The sequence below is a fragment of the Daucus carota genome, chromosome 2, assembly GCF_001625215.2.
Source record: "Daucus carota subsp. sativus chromosome 2, DH1 v3.0, whole genome shotgun sequence".
NCBI lineage: Eukaryota > Viridiplantae > Streptophyta > Magnoliopsida > Apiales > Apiaceae > Daucus > Daucus carota.
The window spans coordinates 13,169,040-13,192,074 of record NC_030382.2 but is presented as its reverse complement, the minus strand read 5'-3'; the positions used below and the strand labels follow the sequence as shown (position 1 = coordinate 13,192,074).

Here is a 23,035-nt window from a genome sequence, read left to right as displayed (position 1 = left end):
TATATTGAGACGGGATAACCATTATATCCAAACTATTACTATTTAGATTTGATATATAAAACCCGATTGGATTTGGATTTTAAAACTAATTTGGATTTAGATTTAGATATCTCATATATCCAAACCGATTCAACTCGTTGGCATCCCTATTTCTGGCGCGGCTCATTACTATAGGTTCGGCGAAAAAGATGCCACATGCGAAAACTTTCATGTATCTCAGATGATACTAGTTGAGATGATTATAGATTAAATAAATGGAATAAGTTAAAATTTCTTTTGAGAGAGGGCCGGAAAGAGATGAAAAAGCCCATCAAAGCAGGGTTCTGAGAACTGAGATAAGGATTAGGAGAAAACGGGAGAGAGAGAGAACATTCACGAATATCTATCATGTTATCATATTTAATAATGAAAAAAGTATTTAATTGTTTTCTAAAAATATTACTATAATACCTCGTTTCTGTTTTCTAGTTTCATACTGAGACGGAATAACCATTATAATTGAATGTAATAAAATTTAACACTTGAAATTGTAAAAAAAAAAAATTGAAATTTTGTTCTACTATAAATGTGATTATACTATAAAATCACTTTGAATTATTTCATCGAATTTCAAACATTTTTTTTAAAAAAAAAAACAAAAATTGTGCAACTTCAATTTTTAATTTAATATTTAAAACTTGTAATTATATATAACAAAAAATGAAATAAATATGTATATTTCATATATTTATTCCTTCAATAACTTTTGTTTTGTACTAACTTAATTTTGGCAAAAGAAGAGCCATAATAAAAGAAACCGAACATTAAATATATATTTTCGGGAGCATAAACTTTAGGCATCAGCTTTCACATGAATGCAGACAATCCTCACAATCCTGACAAAACAACAGAATGCACATTTCAAATTCAAAGTACTGAAACAAATGAACACCACATCCTAGAATTCACTCATTTATCATCACCAGATCATCTACCATCAGAGATTTTAATTTGCTCTGAAGTGTGCTCTGAAGTATGTGGCCACCAGCTTTCGAGAAGCTGAACCTACTCCAAGTCCCATCACTGTATCGTAACCAGTACGTCTCAACAATCTCAACAGCCTTCTCGCGAATTTCATTGTTGTCGTAATTCTGCAAGTTCTTTATTTTCCCGAGTCCCTTAGCCTCATCGATTAGCTGAGCATAATAGTTAACGTTCCTCTTCAAATTCTTTTCAGCTTCTCCTACCTCTAAGATATTCGCCAGTCCTTCCAAACACGCAGTAACAATCCTAGATTCAGGGCAGTCTAGTAAATCACACAAAGGCTTGATGCAATTCTGACGCACCAGGTACCTTGCAAAAAAAAAAACATAAGCATTCGTAAAGCAATTCAATTAGATCAAAGGAATTTGTAAGGTAAAAGAGATGAGTAACAGAAACATACCTGATTTGAGCTTCGCTACCACCAGAAGTTGCATTTGAAATAGCACATACTGCCTCTTTCTTTACATCGAACTCAGCATTTTGACACAGATTTAGTAGAGGAACAAATAACCCAACCTTGAAGATTTCCTGTTAAGTCAAGTTACATATGTTGAGTTATCACCCAAAAGCAAGAACAGGAAAAACACAACAGTTCCGGACGTCGGAATGCATGGATAGCCTAATATATACACACAAAATGATACTATAGAATTGCTTCAAATATCCTAATTTATTTCAAGAGTAATTTCCACGTATCCAGTAACTATGGCCTAAATGCACTTTGGTACCATCACCTTACAGATTGTAAACTATCCAGGCCCTTTTAAATGAATTCAGCGAGTTAACCTGCAAGTCTGCTAATACACAAGCACACATAGACGCAAAGCCTGAAAGGCTCTAAAAATTGTAGATTGATTGAGAAGTTAAAAGGACCATGCTGTGATAAAAGGAAATTAAAACTCTTGAAGAATATAAAAATAGAAAAATTATTCAAAGTTTCAATAGAAGCGACCTACGAGATTTTTGAATTCTGAAAGTGAAGACTGGGAGTTGTGACCAATTTCAATCACTTCTGTATCTCTCTTCATTAATCACATAGGTCATCGACTTCTCACAATATTTAGGTTTTATCAGATTGGGTGGAGTGAAGTGATCAATTTCGTTCACTGATGTATAAAGCTGTTGTTTTCTTTTCTTATCTGGTTGATTCAGTTAATCAGCATAAGGTAGTTGTGAAGTTTAATGGATTCTCCCATAATTTGTGTTTGTGATCATAGAGAGCAAAATCTAGCAACACAAAAACCCCCGAATATTTGTATAATGTTTGTGAATGTGGTGTCATAATCGAGTGCTAGGCAAGTGTGCAGTATGCACCGGGATTCTCTGGTTTTCACAAAGAGTCTCTGTTTCTGACAATTTATTTTTACCGTTGAAAATCTATTTAAACTTGACCTAATTATATTAATTTTGAGGAACTAGTTTCATTCAATCTAATAAAAATAATTGTCAATTTCAAAAGAACTGTTTTCTATGTGAGTCACTCAATCTGACATAATAAGTCAAAACGGACGGGCGTCATTCTGTAACTATGGTCTATGGTCACCAAAATGCATTCAAGACAAAGTCGAGGGATGCAAAACGCAAATTACTCTTATTAAGTTTACCGCATCCGACATGCAAAACATCAATAAAAATCATGAGTGCCATCGGGTTCATAATCAAAAACTAATAATAGAGCGTGACATATACGAACATATATGGGTGGCCTATATAGATCACATTATTAAGGGAGAAAATGGAAAAACAAATATCAATGATATTCAAAATTAGGGGTACATCCCAATCGATCTATTCAAACATACATATAACAATATATTAGGGTCTAATAAACACAAGGGATGGGAGAAACTAGAGCTACTTGGTACAACTTAAGGAACTAAAGCTCCAGCAATTTAAATTCACATAACAAACACAAATTATGGATACTACTTGTGCCACATCAACTAGGGATTCAGCCGTTCAGATACTTGGTACTTACTAATGAGGTAAATTCAAGAAAGTATGGGAAAACATATTCAAGAAGGCAGAAGAAGGTTCCAGGAAATAAGTAAAATGATCCAGAAAATACTAAGTTCATGATTAATTAATGAAGAAGTCCTAAAGCCTAAGTCTATTAGTCAAACAAGTCAAAAAGTCTCTTAGAAGTCTGAAGGTCCTTTGAATTGAATACCTTAAATGTTATTCAGCTAGAAAGTTCCAAAGGGAGCTATAAATTCTTGTACTCAGTTTGTTTGAGGCAGATTGGAATGAATTAAGTTTTATTACTCTTCTTGGGTGTGAGACCTGAGTTCTATTACTTTCTTGGGTGTGAGACCTAAGTAATCTAGGTGTGAGGCCTAGTTTATTCTCCCTTTCTTTCATAAAATAAGTTCATTTTTACTCTATATTCTAGTATTAAGTTTCTAAGCTGTTCTGTATAAAGTTCTAAGCGCTGAGTATAAAGATCCTGCATCAGATTTGGTATCAGAGCAGGCAGCGCTATGACGACACGCACGGGACGTTCATTCAGAGGCCGACTTACAGATGCGGAACGAGATCAGGTGCTGATTCAAATGATGGAAAGTCTTAATATTTTAAATCAGCGGATTGAAAACATTGATGCCAGAGTTAAGCAGATTGAAACAAGGACAAATTCAAATGTGGAAACACCTGAAGGAGAGTCTTCTGGTGCAAACAATGGCGCAGACAAAGACGGCAGCGAACAACCAAACGAAGAAGAAAATGCAAGGCGGGAACCGCTGAATAATGGACTCCCTTGGATGCAGCAGCCTCACATGTTTAATGTTTCTGGAAACTTCAACAGGGGCCCATATGCACCTTTTGATACAGCTGGGGATATCACAAAGAAGGTGAGAATTGATGTACCAGACTTTGACGGAAGATTTAATGCAACCAACTTTGTCGATTGGATCTCTGCAATTGAAGAATACTTTGAATGGTACGACATGACTGATGAGCGACGTGTAAGGTTTGCCAAAATGAAGCTGGTCAATCTTGCTAAGGTCTGGTGGAATGGCGTTGAAGCAGACATGCGAAGATCGGGGCTCCCTCCAATAGCAACCTGGCAGGAGATGAAAGCGAGGCTACGGGAAAAATACATGCCACAAAATTACGAAGATAGGCTCTGTGAACAGCTTGTAAATTTGAAGCAAGGAACGATGACGGTAGCAGAGTACATGCAAAAGTTTGATGAGTTAAAAACAAGAAGTCAGATTGTTGAAGATCCGCGCCATAGCTTGGCAAGATTCAAATCTGGTCTCAGATTTGAAATCAGAAAAGAAATGCTAAGATATACTCCTTATAGTGTAGAAAATGCTTTTCAGATTGCACTTGATTTGGAGGAATATATGAATATGACAACTCTTAAAAGATCTGCTCAGATAAAAGAGCCGGTAGCAAGAAAGTTTAATGTCACCAGCCCTGTATCGAAGCAACAGTTTTCAGCAAATAGGAAAGAAGGAGGGAGAGGAAAGGGTGCAGACAATAGTGATCGTTGTTTTAGATGTGAAGGCAAGGGACATAAGGCTTATCAATGTCCCACCAGGAACAATCTGCATATAGGTGTTTCAGAAGAAGAGTCAAAAGAAAACGAAGTGCCTGAAAACGAAGATGGTGAAGAATCTCCCCAATTCAATGCTGATGACTTGGCTGATTCAGACGAGGAGAACTCTTTGAATATGGTTGTTCGACGCATACTTGCTGCTCCAAAGGTTAAGGAGGCGGATTGGAGAAGAACAACAATATTTCAAACACTAGTAACTTGTAAAAATGAGTTACTTAAGCTGGTGATTGATAGCGGAAGCTGCATGAATGTAATTTCAGCCTCGGCAGTGGAACGACTAAAACTTCCTACAGAGCCACATCCTCAGCCCTATCATGTTGCTTGGATCGATAATACATCCATTCCGGTAAGTAAACGCTGCCTAGTTCCAATAATGTGTGGTCGTTACAAAGATTCTATTCATTGTGATGTTGTACCCATGAATGTGACGCACATTTTACTTGGACGACCATGGTTATTCGATTATGATGTCTATCATTGTGGCAAGGAGAATACCTTTCATTTTTTCTGGGAAGGTAATAAGATTACACTTTATCCTAAAAGTTCCGAAGAACTGAAGAAGATGAAGAAAATCAGGCCAAAAGCTTCAGAAACTAAAACAGATCAGAAGTTACCTGACTCAACTTCTGCAGTAACTACATCAGATCAGCCGTTTGAAGGGGAGAAAAGGGTCCTTCAGTTGCTAACAAAGAAGAAGTTCTTACGCGAAAGCAATGAAACTGGAGTTATTTATGGAATGGTGATCAAGCAAATAAGCCAGACTAAGGACTCGACAGCCAAGGAATTACCAGGTGAGATTAAAACATTGTTGCAAGACTTTTCAGATATTGCTCCTGACGAACTACCTGATGCTTTACCTCCAATGCGCAATATACAACATGCAATTGATCTGGTCCCGGGAGCACAACTTCCAAATCTTCCAGCCTACCGAATGAATCCCTCAGAACATGCTGAACTCAAGAAGCAGGTGGAAGCTCTCTTGTCAAAAGGATTCATTCGAGAAAGCCTAAGTCCATGTGCAGTCCCGGCTCTTTTAACACCAAAGAAGGATGGAAGTTGGCGCATGTGTATAGATAGCCGTGCAATTAACAAAATTACTGTTAAGTATCGCTTCCCAATACCACGGCTCGATGATTTGCTTGATATGATGGAAGGTGCTACCATCTTTACAAAGGTGGATCTAAGGAGTGGCTACCATCAAATCCGAATTCGGCCCGGAGATGAATGGAAGACTGCATTTAAAACCAAAGATGGGCTTTATGAATGGTTGGTCTTGCCCTTTGGCTTATGCAATGCTCCTAGCACATTTATGAGGATAATGACACAAATATTTCAGCCTTTCATCGGAAAATTTCTGGTTGTGTATTTTGATGATATTTTAATATATAGCAAGACCAAGGAGGAGCACCTCTCTCATCTAAGACGTGTTCTACGAGTCCTACGGCAAGAAAAACTCTACATCAACATGAAAAAGTGTTCTTTTATGACAAGCAACGTTGTATTTTTGGGATTTGTTGTTTCTTCTGATGGCGTGGCAGCAGATCCAGAGAAAGTGGCAGCCATTATCAATTGGCCAGTACCACAATCATTACATGAGGCAAGGAGTTTTCATGGACTAGCAACCTTTTACCGGCGTTTTATTAAAAATTTCAGCACTATAATGGCTCCAATTACAGATTGTATGAAGAAGGGGCAATTTAAGTGGACATTGGCAGCTTCCAACGCTTTTGTGAAGATTAAGGAGTGCATGACTCAAGCCCCGGTTCTAAGGCTGCCAGATTTTACAAAGGTGTTCGAAGTTGCATGTGATGCTTCACATGTTGGAATTGGAGGAGTACTCAGCCAAGAAGGACATCCGGTAGCATTTTTCAGTGAAAAGCTCAGTGAAGCTAAGCTGAAATATACTACCTACGAGAAAGAATTTTATGCATTAGTGCAAGCACTAAGATATTGGCGTCACTATCTTATTCACAAAGAGTTTGTGCTATATTCTGATCATGAAGCTCTTAAACATCTTAATAGTCAAAAGAAGCTTAACCAGAAGCATGGCAAGTGGGTTGAGTTCTTGAAAGAATATGCCTTTGTTATAAAACATAAAGCTGGGGTGGAGAATAAGGCGGCTGATGCTCTTAGCCGAGTAATTTATGTTATGAATACGTTATCTGTCAAGGTAGTAGGCTTCGAAAGGCTTAAGGAGGAATATCCATCATGTAAAGATTTTCAGGATGTCTATTCCAGCATGACTACCGGACAACAACACTCTGTTTTTTCTTTACGAGATGGTTATTTATTCAAAGGGCATCGTCTTTGTCTACCATCTACTTCAGTTCGTGAACAAATTATTCAGGAATTACATGGTCGTGGTCATTTCGGAAGAGACAAAACAGTAGTCATGGTTGAAGAGAGATTCTTTTGGCCACGTTTAAAGCATGATGTAGCTGTTGTTGTTTCTCAGTGTCGTATATGTCAAATGGCCAAAGGAACAAAGAATGTTTCAGGATTATATATGCCACTTCCGACCCCTCACGAACCTTGGCAAGACTTAAGCATGGATTCCATACTTGGCTTACCAAAAACTGCTCGAGGACATGACTCAATCTACGTGGTTGTCGACCGATTCTCCAAGATGGCGCATTTCATTCCATGTTCGAAGACGTTAGATGCAGTCCACATTGCAAAGTTATTTTTCAAAGAGATTGTTCGACTACACGGGCTGCCAAAGACTATAGTGTCCGATCGAGATACGAAATTTACAAGCTATTTTTGGCGAACATTGTGGAGATTGATGAATACACAATTAAAATTTTCTTCTGCCTATCACCCTCAAACCGACGGGCAGACAGAAGTTGTTAATAGGAGTTTGGGGAATCTACTGCGTTGCTTGGTTGAAGATAAACTCACAACTTGGGACCAGATTTTAGCAATGGTTGAGTTCGAGTACAACAGTTCCGTCAACCGAACTACAGGCCGCAGTCCTTTTGAGATTGTGCTAGGTATGCAGCCTAAGAAACCAATTGATCTGGCCCCTTTACCTATATCTGGCCGTCACAGTGCAGATGCAGAAGCTTTTGCTGAACATATTCAGCAAATTCATGCTGATGTTCGTCACAAAATATCGGCCAGTAATGCTAAATACAAAACTCAGGCAGATTTGCATCGTAAAAACACTGAATATGAGGTTGGAGATCAGGTTATGGTACGCATTCGGCCTGAACGCTTTCCCAATGGCAAATACAAAAAGTTGCAGTACAGAAGGGTGGGACCATATACAATCAGCCATAAAATTAATTCCAACGCTTACGTTCTAGATCTTCCGGCTGACATGGGAATTAGCAACATCTTTAATGTTGAAGACTTAACTATTTATCACGGACATAGTGACTCTACAAAATCTGTTCCTCCACTTCGCCTACCTCCTGCTTCAAATGTCCGTGACGAGATTGACGATATAGTGGATACAACTGTAGTTTCTACTCGGAATAGCGGTTATCAGAAATTTTTGGTTAAATGGAAGGATAAACCATGGTCAGACTGTACATGGATCTCTGATGAGGACTTTCAACGTTTGGATCCTGATCTTTATAACAAGTATCACTCTTTCAACTCGTCGGAGCCAAGTTTTTCCAAGCCGGGGAGAAATGAGGTAAATTCAAGAAAGTATGGGAAAACATATTCAAGAAGGCAGAAGAAGGTTCCAGGAAATAAGTAAAATGATCCAGAAAATACTAAGTTCATGATTAATTAATGAAGAAGTCCTAAAGCCTAAGTCTATTAGTCAAACAAGTCAAAAAGTCTCTTAGAAGTCTGAAGGTCCTTTGAATTGAATACCTTAAATGTTATTCAGCTAGAAAGTTCCAAAGGGAGCTATAAATTCTTGTACTCAGTTTGTTTGAGGCAGATTGGAATGAATTAAGTTTTATTACTCTTCTTGGGTGTGAGACCTGAGTTCTATTACTTTCTTGGGTGTGAGACCTAAGTAATCTAGGTGTGAGGCCTAGTTTATTCTCCCTTTCTTTCATAAAATCAGTTCATTTTTACTCTATATTCTAGTATTAAGTTTCTAAGCTGTTCTGTATAAAGTTCTAAGCGCTGAGTATAAAGATCCTGCATCAACTAATTAATGTACTAAAGCTCCTTTTTTGATGACATACAAGGTGCCTTTTATAAGAAAAACAACCATGAGAGGGAATGCCTAAAAACAAGTGCGAGTCTAGCCTAGGCTGTCCCCTAAAAATACAAATTCTACAACCAACATAGTTAGTCACATCACATTAATGTAATCTTGAAAAAAATTGACATTCAATGACATCCTGTCATACAGAAGTGTTCTGCTTTCAACCTATAACCTACATCCATTTGACAATAATATAGAAATTCTAAACCAGTATTTCAATAAACAAGACGAGAAGGTTGCACAGACGCGGAATACTCTGAAAAAAAACCTTAAAATTGCTTGCAAGACACAAACCTGTAAATTTTCCTTGTTTCCAGCAGCAATGTTTGAAACTGTACGGCAAGCCTCCTTCTTCACATCCGTCATATGATCTTGGATCATCAACAAGTTAAGAAGGCTTGGGAGAACACTATGTTCAATAATACACTAAAAGAAAAATAAATTCAAATAAATTATAAAAAACAAGCCAGACCTGAGACCACTCAAAAGTAAAGCAGGCCAACCTAAAACTAGAAGATGCTACTACAGGAATATAACTGCTACTCACAGATAGAGAAAAAAAATCACAAGTCTGCTTTTATTTTAATACGTGAAAACCCAAATACAAACATGCAAATGGAATGCCCAGCACAAGAGGATACCTCAGATAAGTCATGCCTAGTCTGTGTTCTATAATGGCAACATATTCCAAAGGGAATAAAACTTAGGGTTTCAACCCAATACACTTTCTTTAATTAACCAAAATCCATACAAATTAAAAAATAATGTTGCTACATATATAATAAACCAAAAGCATGTCCCATGTACAAATCAAATTCTAAATGGCCAATGTAACTACAAAATCTTATCCTAAATTGAATTATAACATATAAAACTAATTACTTGGGTTTTCAAACCTTCTACAGCTCCTACATGATTCTCTAGCCTTCTTATCTCACTGTCCTGCACAACTAAATTTTCAAAATTTCTTTACATGGGATCTTACCCCCGGAAAAACAATGTTTCACGCAAAAATTCTTTCAAAAAAACAAAAGTCAAATACCAAATAATCCAGAAAATAATTGCAAGTTCAATTAGACAGAAATGCAACTTCGTACAATTAATTATGATGCTGGTAATGCTAAATACTTAGTGCAACAATTTCTCGCACGATTGTTATCTAGTCTCAATAGTTTTTGTTCTACACACAGACCCTTATTTTAAATCAAATCGTCATACCAGAAGAGTATGTCGCAGGATACAGTAAGTACTACCACAAAAAATGAATTTGACATAGATAAATAAAAAAGGGAATTGTATTATGAAATGTAGTTAGCATTTTCAACTTTGTAGCATGGGCAACCACAAAGTTACTGTAGTTATTCATTATATACTTATTCTTATCTCTAAAATATTCCAGCATGCAATATTTTGTTGCCACCGGCACAATTGTAACTGATTAAACATTGAAACTTAAATGACCAAAAATATTATAAAAATCTTGACGACGACCATGTAAAGCTTTGACACCTCAAATTCGAGCTACATCACCAACTAGTATGTTGAAATGCTAAGAAGTATTTAAAAACATTATCAGCTCATCATACTGTATGATCTATATACTGTATGAGCTACATCACCAACTAGTATACTGTATTATACTGCTGTTCTTGCCTAATATAGTAATCTCTCTTTTTCTATGGTGCAGGTAAGAAAACATCAGAATTTGATATAAAGCATCCTAGTTTGTAACATACCTGGGTCTGGACAGCACCCCCTGCTGCAATGTTTCCTACAGTTCTAAGTGCTGGAATAAGAACCCATGGAGAAAAATGACTGAACAAACATTTCAACACAATGAGTTCATATCCACAATTGTAATATCTCCAGAGTACTCAATTAAGAAAAAAATGAAATTCCAATTACCCAAGTAGGTGAACTAGATGTGGACAGAAGCCTGCTTCAATTACAGCTTGAATTATTTCACAAGACCCATCAGAAAGATGTGATAGTGCCAAGCATGCATCTGTGAGGATCGCCACGTCTGTAGAATGAACAAGGCGCAAAAGGGCAGGAAGTGCTGGCCTAATCTGTCAAAATAATTTCTGAAAATCTTAGTTATCAAATAATTATTGAAAAGAGTTCTACCAATCAAATAGCTATAAGGAAGACCCCAGAAATAACCTGGTGAAAGGGAGGTCGTGGCTTGCCACGGCAGAAATTTAACAATGTCCAGGTGGCTACTCCTAGCATCGAATGTTTTTCATTGCCGTTTAACAGAGCCAGCAGTGGCAGCAAAGCACCAGCAGCAAGGACAAGGTCACGAGAATTAGGAGAGTCGCCAGCCAGATTGCCCAACACCCAAACAGCCTACAAGCACAGGATGGGAGTTGATAAGACAGGTGGCCAGAACATAATACCCCAATAGTATATGGAATATAGAATGTTCAAATGGATTGGCTATTTAATTTTGAGAGGGTACCTGCTCCCGCACAGTATCACTTGGAGAATGAAGAAGCCTGATAAGGTTAGGGAGAGCCCCTTGTTCAATTACCATAATTGTATTTTCAGAGGACTCAAAAGCAATATTGGTGAGAGCCCATGCAGCCTCGAACTGTAAAGGGGGTAAAAACATGAAGTGAAGAAACAGACTAATACACATACAATAAAGGGGCACCAAAAAAAAAAAAAAACAAAAGACAAACCTGGAGGCGCTGGTGGTTATCCTGTGTAAGAAAATAGACAAAATGACGGACAACTCCGGATGGAATTTCCACATTGGGAGGAGTTCCGACTGTAAAATGAAGGACGACATACATACAATGTTAGAGGGTTAGTCTTGATCCCAAGGAGACAACACAAGATAGTTAAGTTAATAGGGTACGTAAGTACCTGTCGAAAGTAATTTCCTAAACTGAGTAGTTGCCTCGAGCTGCGAATCACCATCACTAGACCACAATCGGGCAACAAGAGCAGGGAAACTCGGGACTAACTACACAAACCATATAATAATATGTATAGACTTAAAAGTTAATATCAATTAGGGCGGATGAGTAAATGAAATTGGACCCTAAATTGAATTACAGATAGTATATTAGTATCGATCATCATCGTCTAATGGATTCTAAAATTGAATTACATATAGTATCAATCATCATCGTCTAATTCATTCATTTATAGTTATTTATTCATATATTATTCGAATCGAATTGCAATCAATGAATAATGAATAATATAATAATAATTGGAATCCCCGTACATACCTCGTCGTCGGATTGAAGACATTCACAACGCTTCTTTAGCGGGGTCTCTCCGTGCACGAACTCACGAATCTCCAACCTACCGCAACAATCCACCGCCATACCCTCTGTGTGTGAGAGAGAGAGAGAGATGACAAAAGTGTCAAATATAGGGTTTTTTTTGGGGGGGGGGGGGGGGGGGGGGGGGGGGCGGGGGCGGGGGGGGGGGGCCAACGCAAAGTAGGTATTTGTGTATGTCTATCCGGGTATTAACAGGGATGACTCCTATCCCAAATCCATTTTTTGGATATAATGAACCCGATTTTTTGGATTTGGATATTGATTTGATTTTTATACCTGAATTTTTTGAATTTGGATTTGGATATGATCTTTATCGATCCGAAACCCGATCTGAACCAGAAATCTGAAATAAAAACCCGAACACACGCTCGCGCACACACATATCGGTACTTGGACCGAAATACGGGTTTATCCATATAACTAATTATTCTTTATAATTTTGGGTCCTAAAAAAGGAACTTTGGACCCAAATATATACTATTTAAAACCGAAACTTAGGGCCCAAATCTATACTATAGTACTAAAATCAAAACATTGAAAACTTGGTTGGTCGATATTTGGACTGAAATACATGCCTATTTATGTAACTAATTATTCTTTTTAACTAAAATATGTTATTTTTTTATATTTTCCAACTAAAAAAATCAATCTTTTCAAATAACATCGGGCAATATACTTATTACCTTTTTAACTAAATCATGTCATCTTTTTTAAGATTTATTAGACTATTAAAGCCGAAATATTGAAAGTTTGCTCAGTCAGTACTTAAGCTGAATACAGGCAAATTTATATAACTAATTTTTTTTTAACTTTGGGCTGAAATACAAGCCTATATATATAATTAATTATTCTTTTTAACTAAAATATATTATCATTTTTATATTTTCTAATTAAAAAGACTCAATCTTCTAAAATAACATCGAGTAATATAGTAATTACATTTTTAACTAAAACACGTAATCTTTTTTAAGATTTAATAACTAAAAAAACTGATCTTCAACAATTAACACGGACGACATATATATAAAAATATAATATTATTAATATATTATTATTAATAAATAAATGGTGATATTTGTCGACCAAAATATATTAACGTTATTTTTAAATACTCTATTGATCTAAATTCGAAAGTAAAATTAAAAATCTATAATATACTATATATTACTATTAAAACAAAAACATAAAAAGTTTGATCGAGTTTGATAAACCGGTTCATATTCGATCCATGAACCTCCTTAATTTAACATATTATAATATATTTTTTATTGTATATTAAACCAAAAAACTAAAAATTAGGTTAGTGTTATGGATCACAATTTGAGTTTACGATTGCTTTTAACTTATAATATGCTTTATACTATACGGCTTATGTTTAATGGTTCTATTATTAATTATTAATAACTAAATATTAAAAGATTGATTGGGTTGTTTATATCCGGGTTTATTGGTCTCCTTAAATTATAACATATAGGAAAATATAAGATATTTTAACATTCTCATTAAAATACTTAATTTTAAACTAGCTATTTGACGGATTTAACTATTAAGAATTTATTCAGCTGTTAAATACAAGTTTTATTTAATCACATTATTTTATTATAATTTTACTTTCAATAAAATTAGTTAAATCTGAAATATATACGATAAAATAAAAAATATTATAACCGCCCGTGCATTGCACGGATTTTAAGCTAGTATTATTTATACACCATGTAAGATATTCATATTAAATTATTTATTATATATATAGATATATAGCATATGTTATTTAATTTTTTAATGAATGTAATATTATAATCTCAAAATCAATAGATTAGGTTAAATGAATAATGGATTATATTCAAGACAAATATTTCATCAGTAATATATTATATAAAATATGTTATTAAATGAAATGAGGGAATGTTTTTAAATAAAATTAATTTAAATTTTTTTGATCCACTCTCTTCTATCTCATAATTCATGACATCATGTATAAGCATATTTTCTATAAATTTATTATAATTGATAAATTGAATGATGGGTAATAATGAAAATTAATATGGTTTAAGTTTATATTGTTCTAACCGAAACAAGTAGAATCTCATCTAATAAATCCTAGTTATGTAAAATAAATACTTAATTATTATAGTTTAGACAAGGTTTATAATTTTTTTTTATTTTAAATATTTTTTAATGATATCGGGTTGAACCCGAATCCGATCCGAAACCCGAAAAAACCCGACGGATTGGATTTGGATTTTCCACTTTAATATCCAAACCCGAACCCGATCCGACCCGAAATATAGCAGATTGGATATGGATTTCATGAAACCCGACCCAATCCGACCTGATTGCCATCCCTACCCAATATCCGTATTAACCCAATACCCAATACCCATCGCAGGGATTTATGGCCCTATTAGGTGAACCTATCAAATATGGGCCTTGCCCTGGCCTGGGTCGACAACATTTTTTTGTCTAATTTAATTAATAATAAAAATAATTTATCCAACGTTTTATCCCAATATTTTCAACATACATTTGAAAATTTGAGTTTTTTATCTGATCAAGCCAGGCTTTTATCCAGACCGGACCAGATTTTTATCTGAAATCGATCATAAAATTCGAGCTTTTATCGGATCGGGTCATGCTAGATTTACTAAATTAAAATATTAAATTAAATATAATAATAATTATAATTACGTCAATTTAATTATATATACATTTTGCGTGGGCATTTGAATTGTGCTTCATTCTTCAATAAATATTTTGCTATTTGTTTTTTCTTTTTATACAATTTACATATTTAAAAAGTGAATAAAGGAGGTTCTGATGCAAGGCACAAAGTAACACCAAAAAGAATACAAAAACATATTACAGGTGAAGTTGTAAGAACTGTTAATATAAGATCATGTGACGGTCAATCGAGATTTCAGAGTAACTAATTTTTTAATTTTGTATTAGACTGGCAGAGATTCAGGTTTAACCTTGTGCGGCCTTCAATATTTCTACCTACTTATTATGGACGCGAAAGATAAATGTCCTGCACACTACTAATCCACCTTCAAGGTGACTTGACTTTTAAACGATATCAATTAAAACAAATCTAATTTATAAACAATGTAATTATAGTATATATGTTATATATGGAATAGAATATGAGGGGTGTGAGCATTCGTGCTTTAGACTGCTCTCGGGGTGAGATGCCTACGTACCTTCTGCTCGGAGAAGAATCAAGACTAAAACGTATAACTAGGTTGGAGGGGTAGAGCCCTTTATATAGATGCTTCGGAGTCAGAAGCTGAATGGAAATACGATTCCATGTATCAGACTTCTCATCGAAGTATGCTTCGGTGCAAGAGATAAGATAGAACTCTTATCTTCGAGTGTTCATGTTTATCTCGGACTCCCGGGCGTTTATCCGTGAGAGTTAGTCGTATTGTTGGACATAAATTCGTGGCTGAGCCCTCAATCGGGCCCCAACCCAACTAACTCTCTCCTAGTAGTCCACATGTGAGATTCGAGCCTTTAGTAGGCCGACGCTGGATTTCTAGTGACTAGATAGCTATTCGGGCCTTCTTGGATCGGGCCTTAACATCTAATTAATCCAATCCCTATCATTTGCCCCCAAACTTTCGACAAATATCGTAGTAATTTATCAAAAGTTTATAGAGGTATTCTTACTGTACATCATGTATTTTGTCGAATTCCTTACCAAGATAATGTTCTCGGGTGTTCCCATATTTTTTCGAGGCTTAATTCTAATTTATAGGATTTTTTGTGATTTTATTCCAATTTTCCAGAATTTTCCGAGCCCTTTAATAATTTTCAGAATATGTTCTGAGAACTGAATCTCAATTTTCTTGATTTTTCCCAAATTTTCAGAATATAATTAAAGAATTAAATAATTCGTTAATCATCAAAATTATCCCCCAACTGAGATGGGTCTCCTTGGCGTGCCTTGCCGCGCCAAGGAGGCGTGTAACATACCACGCCTAGGAGACATGTCTCCTGGGCATGGTTGTATTAAGCCAGTCATGGCTCGATCAGTTCGATGAGGTTAACTACCACGCCTAGGAGGCATGTCTCCTGGGCGTGGATGGAAAAGGCCAGCTATGGCTGGTTTGTTTGATACTTCCTTGGCGTGCTTTGCCACGCCAAGGAGGCATGTTTTCTACCACGCCTAGGAGACATGTCTCCTGGGCGCGGATGGATGAGGCCACTCATGGCTGATTTCTTTGATGCGTTCTTGGCGTGCTTTGCCACGCCAAGGAGGCATGTCTTCTACCACGCCTAGGAGATATGTTTCCTGGGCGTGGTTATGTATAGCCTGTCATAGGCTGATGAAGTTGATGTTTTCTTGGCGTGCATTGCCACGCCTAGGAAACACGGTTTTGATCCACGCCAAGAATACGTAGAAGTAGTGTCTGAGTTTCCGGGATGCAGTAATCAGGGCGAATGTGAATTTCTCCAAGTTGGGATATCTGGTTTCTGCGTCATTTAGTACCTTGCTAACATAGTAGACCAGTTTCTGCTGTCCGAATTCCTCTATGATTAAGGCAGCCCCGACGGCCAGAGGTCCGGCGACGAGGTATAGATATAAAGGTTCTCCGGGTTGGGCCTTCGTTAAGATCGGGGGCTTGGACAAATATGCTTTAATTTCCTCAGGGGTCTTTTGGCAGTTCGGACCCCATTCTACCAAGGCTTCGTTGTGACCCCGGGTGACTCCTTCAAAATCTTTGCTGCTAAAGGAAATGATCTGCTCGGAAAAGGCCTGCACGGACATTATTTCTTCACATGGATCCGGGTTGTGAGGAAGGGAGCAGGATCCACCCAGGACCACATTGACTATGTTCTTCTGTTTTCCAAACCCTTCTCCTTTGTTTGATGTGTTCCGGGCTATGTATTTCCCCATGTTCCCTTTACCAATTTGCTCCTCGATGAAGTACTTGAGGGACATGCAATTTTCTAATCTTGTGGCCATAGGTTTCATGGTAGTCGTAGTGACGGTTGGTGGGTCTACTTTTCGGGGTGTTTCCATGGGCTTAGGAGCGTAATAGAAGGGTTTGTCCCGAATTTCCTTCAAAATGTCAGTCCGGGATCGGTTGAGGGGAGTCCATTCGGGCTCTGGTTTTGCTTCTCGAGTTTGTCTATTTGGACCCGGGTCACTCCAAGAACCTAGTCCGGGTTGGGTCATTGTCCTGGATCCAGAGCCTTGGATGAAGTTGGTCTACCTTTCAGGTTTGAATTTTTTGTCTTGGTGATATTCTTTCCTTGGTCTCTCTTCCGTTTGCTTTCCTTTCGAGCTGCCCTGCCGGGTCATCCTCATGTCTTGAAGGACATCGGTTTCTTTGATAAATTTTGCCGCCATAGCGTATGCAGCTGCCAGGATTTAGAGTTCCTTGTTGATTAGTTCCACAACATATCTTTCATTATGCTCCGGGTCCAGGTTTTTCCGGAAGATGCTTAGAGCTTCTCTCTCATCTAAACTGGAAATTTTTTTGATCGCCTCTTGGAACCATCTCATATAGTCCGCGAGGGCTTCATTGTCATACTGGCAGATAGTTTCCATCTGACACATATGGAGTTCGTGGGTTTTGTTGGCTCGGAACCTCCAGAGAAAGGCTTCCCTAAAATCTCTCCAAGATTTGATGCTCCGGGAGGGGATCCGGCTGAACCACCTTTGGGCCCTCCGGGAAGTTGTAGTGTTTCATATTTTTCTGCCGGGGAATGGACTCTAGAGAATGACTGAATGGGGTCTGGGTTCCCCCTATTTCTAGTCCGGATTCGTTCCCCATTTTTCGATTTAGTTCATTTATCATGTCCCTCAGGTTGGTCTGTTCGGATCCCTCGTTTTCATCGTCTGAGATGGGCTCGGGCTCCGGGGTTGTTTCTTTTCAATGTCGTTTGGACCGGGATCCCTTCGTTATCTTTTCTTTTTCCAGTTGGAGTCGTAGGGCAATTCTTTGCTCCAACTTCTCCTCTTCTTCCCTCTAGATTTGTTCCCTTTTTTCAACCAGGATCCTTTGTCTGGTTTCCTCACTTTCTTTTTCTTCCCCTTGTCTCCGAGTCCGGCGAAGACGGAGCCCCGGAATTGGTGACTATTCCCGGACTCTTCGGATTCATCGATGAGTTCGACCTCCCTGCGAATACCACCCTGGTGCTCTCGGTACAGCTAGATGGCCTCGGCTAATTCCCTGCTGGTGAGCTGGGCCATTTGCTCGGCGGTGAACGGGACATCAACATACTTGAATTGGGGGTGAACGGGACATCAACATACCGGAAGGACCTGGTTGGAACGGGTTTTCTTTGCCATAGCTGTTGTTGACCGTAACAGACGAGGACTCAACAGGGTATATGGCTGCTGTTTTGGTGAGAGTTTAGGTGTTGGGTATAGATGGCAAAGGAATGATAGAAGTGGTGAAGGAAGGGAGTCAACTTTCTATTTCGGGTTATGCTAGAAATAAGTAATTGACTACAGGACAAACTCTTTTGATGGACCACTGACTAATTTAGGGTTTTTCTTGGTTGGGGTTTGCTAACATGCACCTGACCAAGAAAATCGCATCTGAGGTGGTTTTGGGAGATTTTGGGTGGTTGCGGGACTCAGGTGAGTGATCGGGACTCCCTTTTTGGGAGTTTTCTTGTTGAGGATGGGTCCAGTGGCTTGGTTTCCACACGACGGAGAGTAAGAAACCCCCTCCTTCTAGCGCTAAATGATAACGCTAAAATCCGTTCGGGTGGTCCTTTCGCCGTGAATGGTTATTCTGAGGCGTCGGGATTGATGAACAGTAAGATAGGTTATCTATGAATGTAGAGGGGTGAATGCTTGGTGTTGGACATGGCTACTGTGTTGTTGCTTAAGGGTTTGGCTTTTAGGTGAGTGAAAGTGTGTGTAGAATATGAGTGTAGAGAGAGTGTAACCCTTAAACCTTTGATCCTTGGTCTATTTATAGGCCAAGAATTAGGGTTAAGGGTACGTACCTTGAATCCTGACCGTCCACCTGTGGGCGCTGGATGCTTGACACCTGTCCAGGTGTTAGCTGTGGAATAGTATTTTGGAATGTTCCCACAATTATCTCTTCTGTGCAGTAGCTGACCGTAAGGTATTGTCCTTGTCATGTCAGACTGTGGCTTGTTCAGGTGTCGGCTTCGACTCTTATATGCCGGTCCGGGGGAAGGGTAGACAGGTTGTGTTCAGGTCTGGGATCATCTCCCGGGTCCAGGATCACGTCCTGGGTCCGGGATCATGTCTTGGGTCCGGGATCATGTCTTGGGTCCGGGATCATCTCCGGGTCATGTCGTGCTCGTGTCTGGATTCAGCCAATCCGGGGTCCGGATTTAACCAATCCGGGGTCCAGATTAAGGCAATCCAGGTTATACTCTATCACTAGGCCAAATAGTTGATTAATATTGTGATTATATCTAGCAAAGGGTAAGAGAGAACAATATTGCTTCTACCTTTATCCAAGTCATGTTAAAATCAATATATTCCCAGACATGAAATTTCAATTCCTAGTTACTAGAGGTGCCAAACAAATTCAACAACATACAATTTTGTAATTCGTTTATCATCAACTTCTCATTCTATTCTATGATAAAGGCATAAAGCTTTTCACAATTACAATACAGAGATGTTTATAGAGACCATGTTGAAATAACAACAGAGGAAACATTTCTAATTAACAAAGTAAACTAATATCATAACTAATTCTTATTTTTAGAATATAATGATCCCTGTAATTTTTTTTCCTAAACACAATATACTTTTAGATGAACTGATCATTAAACATGGTATGAGTGCTCAAACTGTCCCAAAGACTTGGGCTTTCAAGGTAAGGGGAGTATTAAAATATAATGATCTTGTAAAGATTTTCGAAGCACCTTTGGTAATAGTACTAAGGGTTTAGACGTTTGGTTCATTGTTGTTCTTTAAAAAAAAAATTAAATTAACATATGTCTACAACGAGCCTGTTGAAATTTAAATATTTTTGGAAAAATTAGAGATTTAACAATCATCTAATATTGGTTGCAATAGCGGACTCAAAAAGCTAATTTTTTCAATATGTAGATTTACACGTGTCTAGTTAAAGTACAAAAAATTAATCAAACAATTATTTACCAAAATAATTTCATACAAAATGGCTAATTCAGTCAACTAGTTAAAACATCTACTTTAGTCAGTTAGACTATCTAATTCGATCCGGTACCACCTAACCGCTAATTGCCAAATAGGGCCAATATGTGTTGCGGACTTTTGCCACTATATATGTTAACATTAACAACGATCTTGCCAGAACAAACTAAACATAATATAAGCAGAACTCCAAACATACAAGTACAACCTAGAACAAAACTAAACATATGTAAAGCATAATGTAACGTAAATATAATTACAATAACTCAACACAACAAAAGGACAGGAAACAATACGTAAGTATATTACAGGAATCTACAGGTTGGAGATCTGATACGAACAGATAAAGACAATCAAGATATCTGAGACGAACATCAGTCCACTGAAAGAAGTTTATTAATATGTTCAAGCCTCAGTGATAAATAAAGCACAATCAGTTTCTGCTATCAAGATTGTCTGAAGATCAAGTTTCAAAGACGAGAAGATTCCAATATATTTATTTTGATTATTTATAATCAAAATTATCGAAGCAACATCTAACCCGGAATGACTGATCAAGTATATTATCAAGATAAAGAATTCAAGGAATTATTTCAGTTCGAGTCGTTCGTGAACCAGACCAGTGCACAGGACGTCAGGACGTACGAAATTAGTTAGTGGATTCGATCAACGAATAATTGATCATGACAGTCAAGCTATCCCAGAGGTCATCAACAAAGAATTACACTTGTATCTTCATATATATATATATATATATATATATATATATATATATATATATATATATATATATATATATATATATTATTGATTGGAATTTACTTGAAATATAATACTTCAAGTAAAATCATAAATCAATTAATAATGTATATATGTATATAGAGTTAAGTTCTATGGAGTACATAAAAACATTGGAGTATTGGAGTACAAATCATAATTTTTTAGTTTGATCCTATATAATATCTTTGATTATCCAAATTTTGATATAATCTATCATTTATAAGTTGTCTTGCACATAATTATCAATTAATCATTAATATCTTTCAACTTTAACAAGTATTAAGATTATTGTTCTGCTTATTAGTTATATTGCAGAACATAAAGTCCTATGATTTATAAAAGTAATTATTCTACCATTTGATCACGATGTTTATGTTGCAGAACATAATGTGCAGGTTGTCAAATATTTATAAATATTATTGGACAAAAAAATTGAAATTTAGATGACTAGATTACATTTTATCAAACTTTGTACTCCAATACTCCAATTTTTTTTTTACTCCATAGAACTTAACTCTATGTATATAAATATATATCCTTGGCGCAAGTTCAAGAAGAATAGGCCAAGTCATATACACTGATGATTCCCCTGAGGCGCAACATTTGACTTAGTCAAATGTTGCGCAACCCACACACTTAGAAAATAATCTAAGTACTCCCTCTATGCACCATGGAAAGCGCAGCTTTTGACCAAGAGTCAAAACATTAGTTTCCCTACTTGGAAACTAAGTAAAGCTACAAGGGAACAAGTATTGGCGCATGGCTTGACCATCAGAGAAGCGCAACATTTGACTTCTCCACTGTACAGACTATTAGCGCAAGCTTTGACCACTACTGGCGCAAACTTTGACTCTACTAAGGCGCAAGTTGAATTGCTTGAAGATTTTCTAAGTGATGTTCACATACAGTGAAACACTGTAAGAGCAAGTCTATTCCTGGCGCAACATTTGACTGCCGCAGGTTTTGACTTTCAGATTTAACGCAAGTTCAAGTATTTGAGTTAGTTTTATTTTGGACAAATTCAATTTAACCACAGTTAAATTGAATTCATCCAGGACGAACTCAAGTCGTCCAGGATGAACTCGTTAACCATGGTTAGATGTTGGAAGCCTATAAATAGAGCTTTGTGTTTTCATTTGAAAACAACTCACACCTTGTAAGTGCACACACTATACACATTCTCGAGAGCAAAGTTAGAATATCTATTTAATCGAGAGTTTGTAATAGAGTGATTGTAGTCTCTGCAGCCGACACTTGTGTTGGAATTTGTAACACTCGAGGATTATTTCTAATATAAGAATATTCCCCGACTTGCTGGACTCGTTCGATTACGATTGATTTAAACTGGACTTAAACATAATTATTCCGCAATTAAATTAAATCGAAGAATTTGGTACAGACGTATTCAACCCCCCCCCTTCTACGTCTGATTGGACCTAACAACATAATATATGCAAATCTCCAAACAGATATTCACATAAATAACATATATTCGAGGGTCCATGAGAAATGAAAATAGTGTTGACAGTAGGGGTGAGCAGAAAACCGAAAAAATCCGAAACCGAAATCGAAACTACAAAAAATCGCTTAAAACCGAACCGTTTAAAACCGATCCGAAACCGAAACCGAAAATTAAAAACAAGACCCGAAACCGATTATTCGGTGCCAGTTATAGCTAGAAACCGATCCGGAAAAAACCGAACCGATCCGATTATTAAAATAAATATTATATATATAATATTTATATATTATTCATAATTTATATGAAAATTTAAATTTTAAAAATTAGAACTTACATCAGCCAATTCTTGAAAACACGGGAAGCTCATAGTAGAGCATCTACTGATCAATTTTTATCATTTTATTTGAAGTTTTCAAAACAATGCATTCTCCTGGTTGTAGAAACTAAGTATAATTAAATTACAGTGATCATGACATATGTTTAGATTATCATTTTGTTTTTCCCTGGATATCATATCTCTGTTGGCTAAGACATAGAAGGTGTTTAAATGTGAGGAAATTTCAGCGACAATTCACATGTTAGCTGATAATAGACTTGCTGTCGTGCTAGTGTT

General features: G+C 37.0%; 2 protein-coding genes across 2 annotated transcripts in view; one reads left to right on the top strand and one right to left on the bottom strand.

Annotated features, from left to right (window-relative positions):
• Window positions 1–23,035, top strand: part of LOC108209999 (transcription factor KUA1) — a 91,955-nt gene that overhangs the window by 29,141 nt on the left and 39,779 nt on the right. The gene's annotated exons all lie outside the window — the stretch shown is intronic.
• LOC108207107 (importin subunit alpha-1a) lies at window positions 788–12,166 on the bottom strand. The gene is made up of 10 exons (XM_064086488.1): window positions 12,002–12,166; window positions 11,631–11,730; window positions 11,444–11,532; window positions 11,221–11,352; window positions 10,923–11,108; window positions 10,665–10,828; window positions 10,496–10,574; window positions 9,054–9,185; window positions 1,424–1,551; window positions 788–1,332 (listed from the first exon to the last, which is right to left on the bottom strand). The coding sequence occupies exons 1-10, from the start codon at window positions 12,098–12,100 to the stop codon at window positions 945–947; spliced, it is 1,497 nt and encodes a 498-aa protein (XP_063942558.1). The 5' UTR covers window positions 12,101–12,166; the 3' UTR covers window positions 788–944.

Excerpts from the sequence above, each read along its gene's own strand:
- LOC108207107 (XM_064086488.1), bottom strand. The coding sequence starts at position 12,100 with ATGGCGGTGGATTGTTGCGGTAGGTTGGAGATTCGTGAGTTCGTGCAC. Across the intron at positions 10,829-10,922 it reads CACGACCTCCCTTTCACCAG|ATTAGGCCAGCACTTCCTGC; the intron begins GTTATTTCTGGG and ends TTATTTTGACAG. Across the intron at positions 1,333-1,423 it reads GGTAGCGAAGCTCAAATCAG|GTACCTGGTGCGTCAGAATT; the intron begins GTATGTTTCTGT and ends TTTTTTTGCAAG.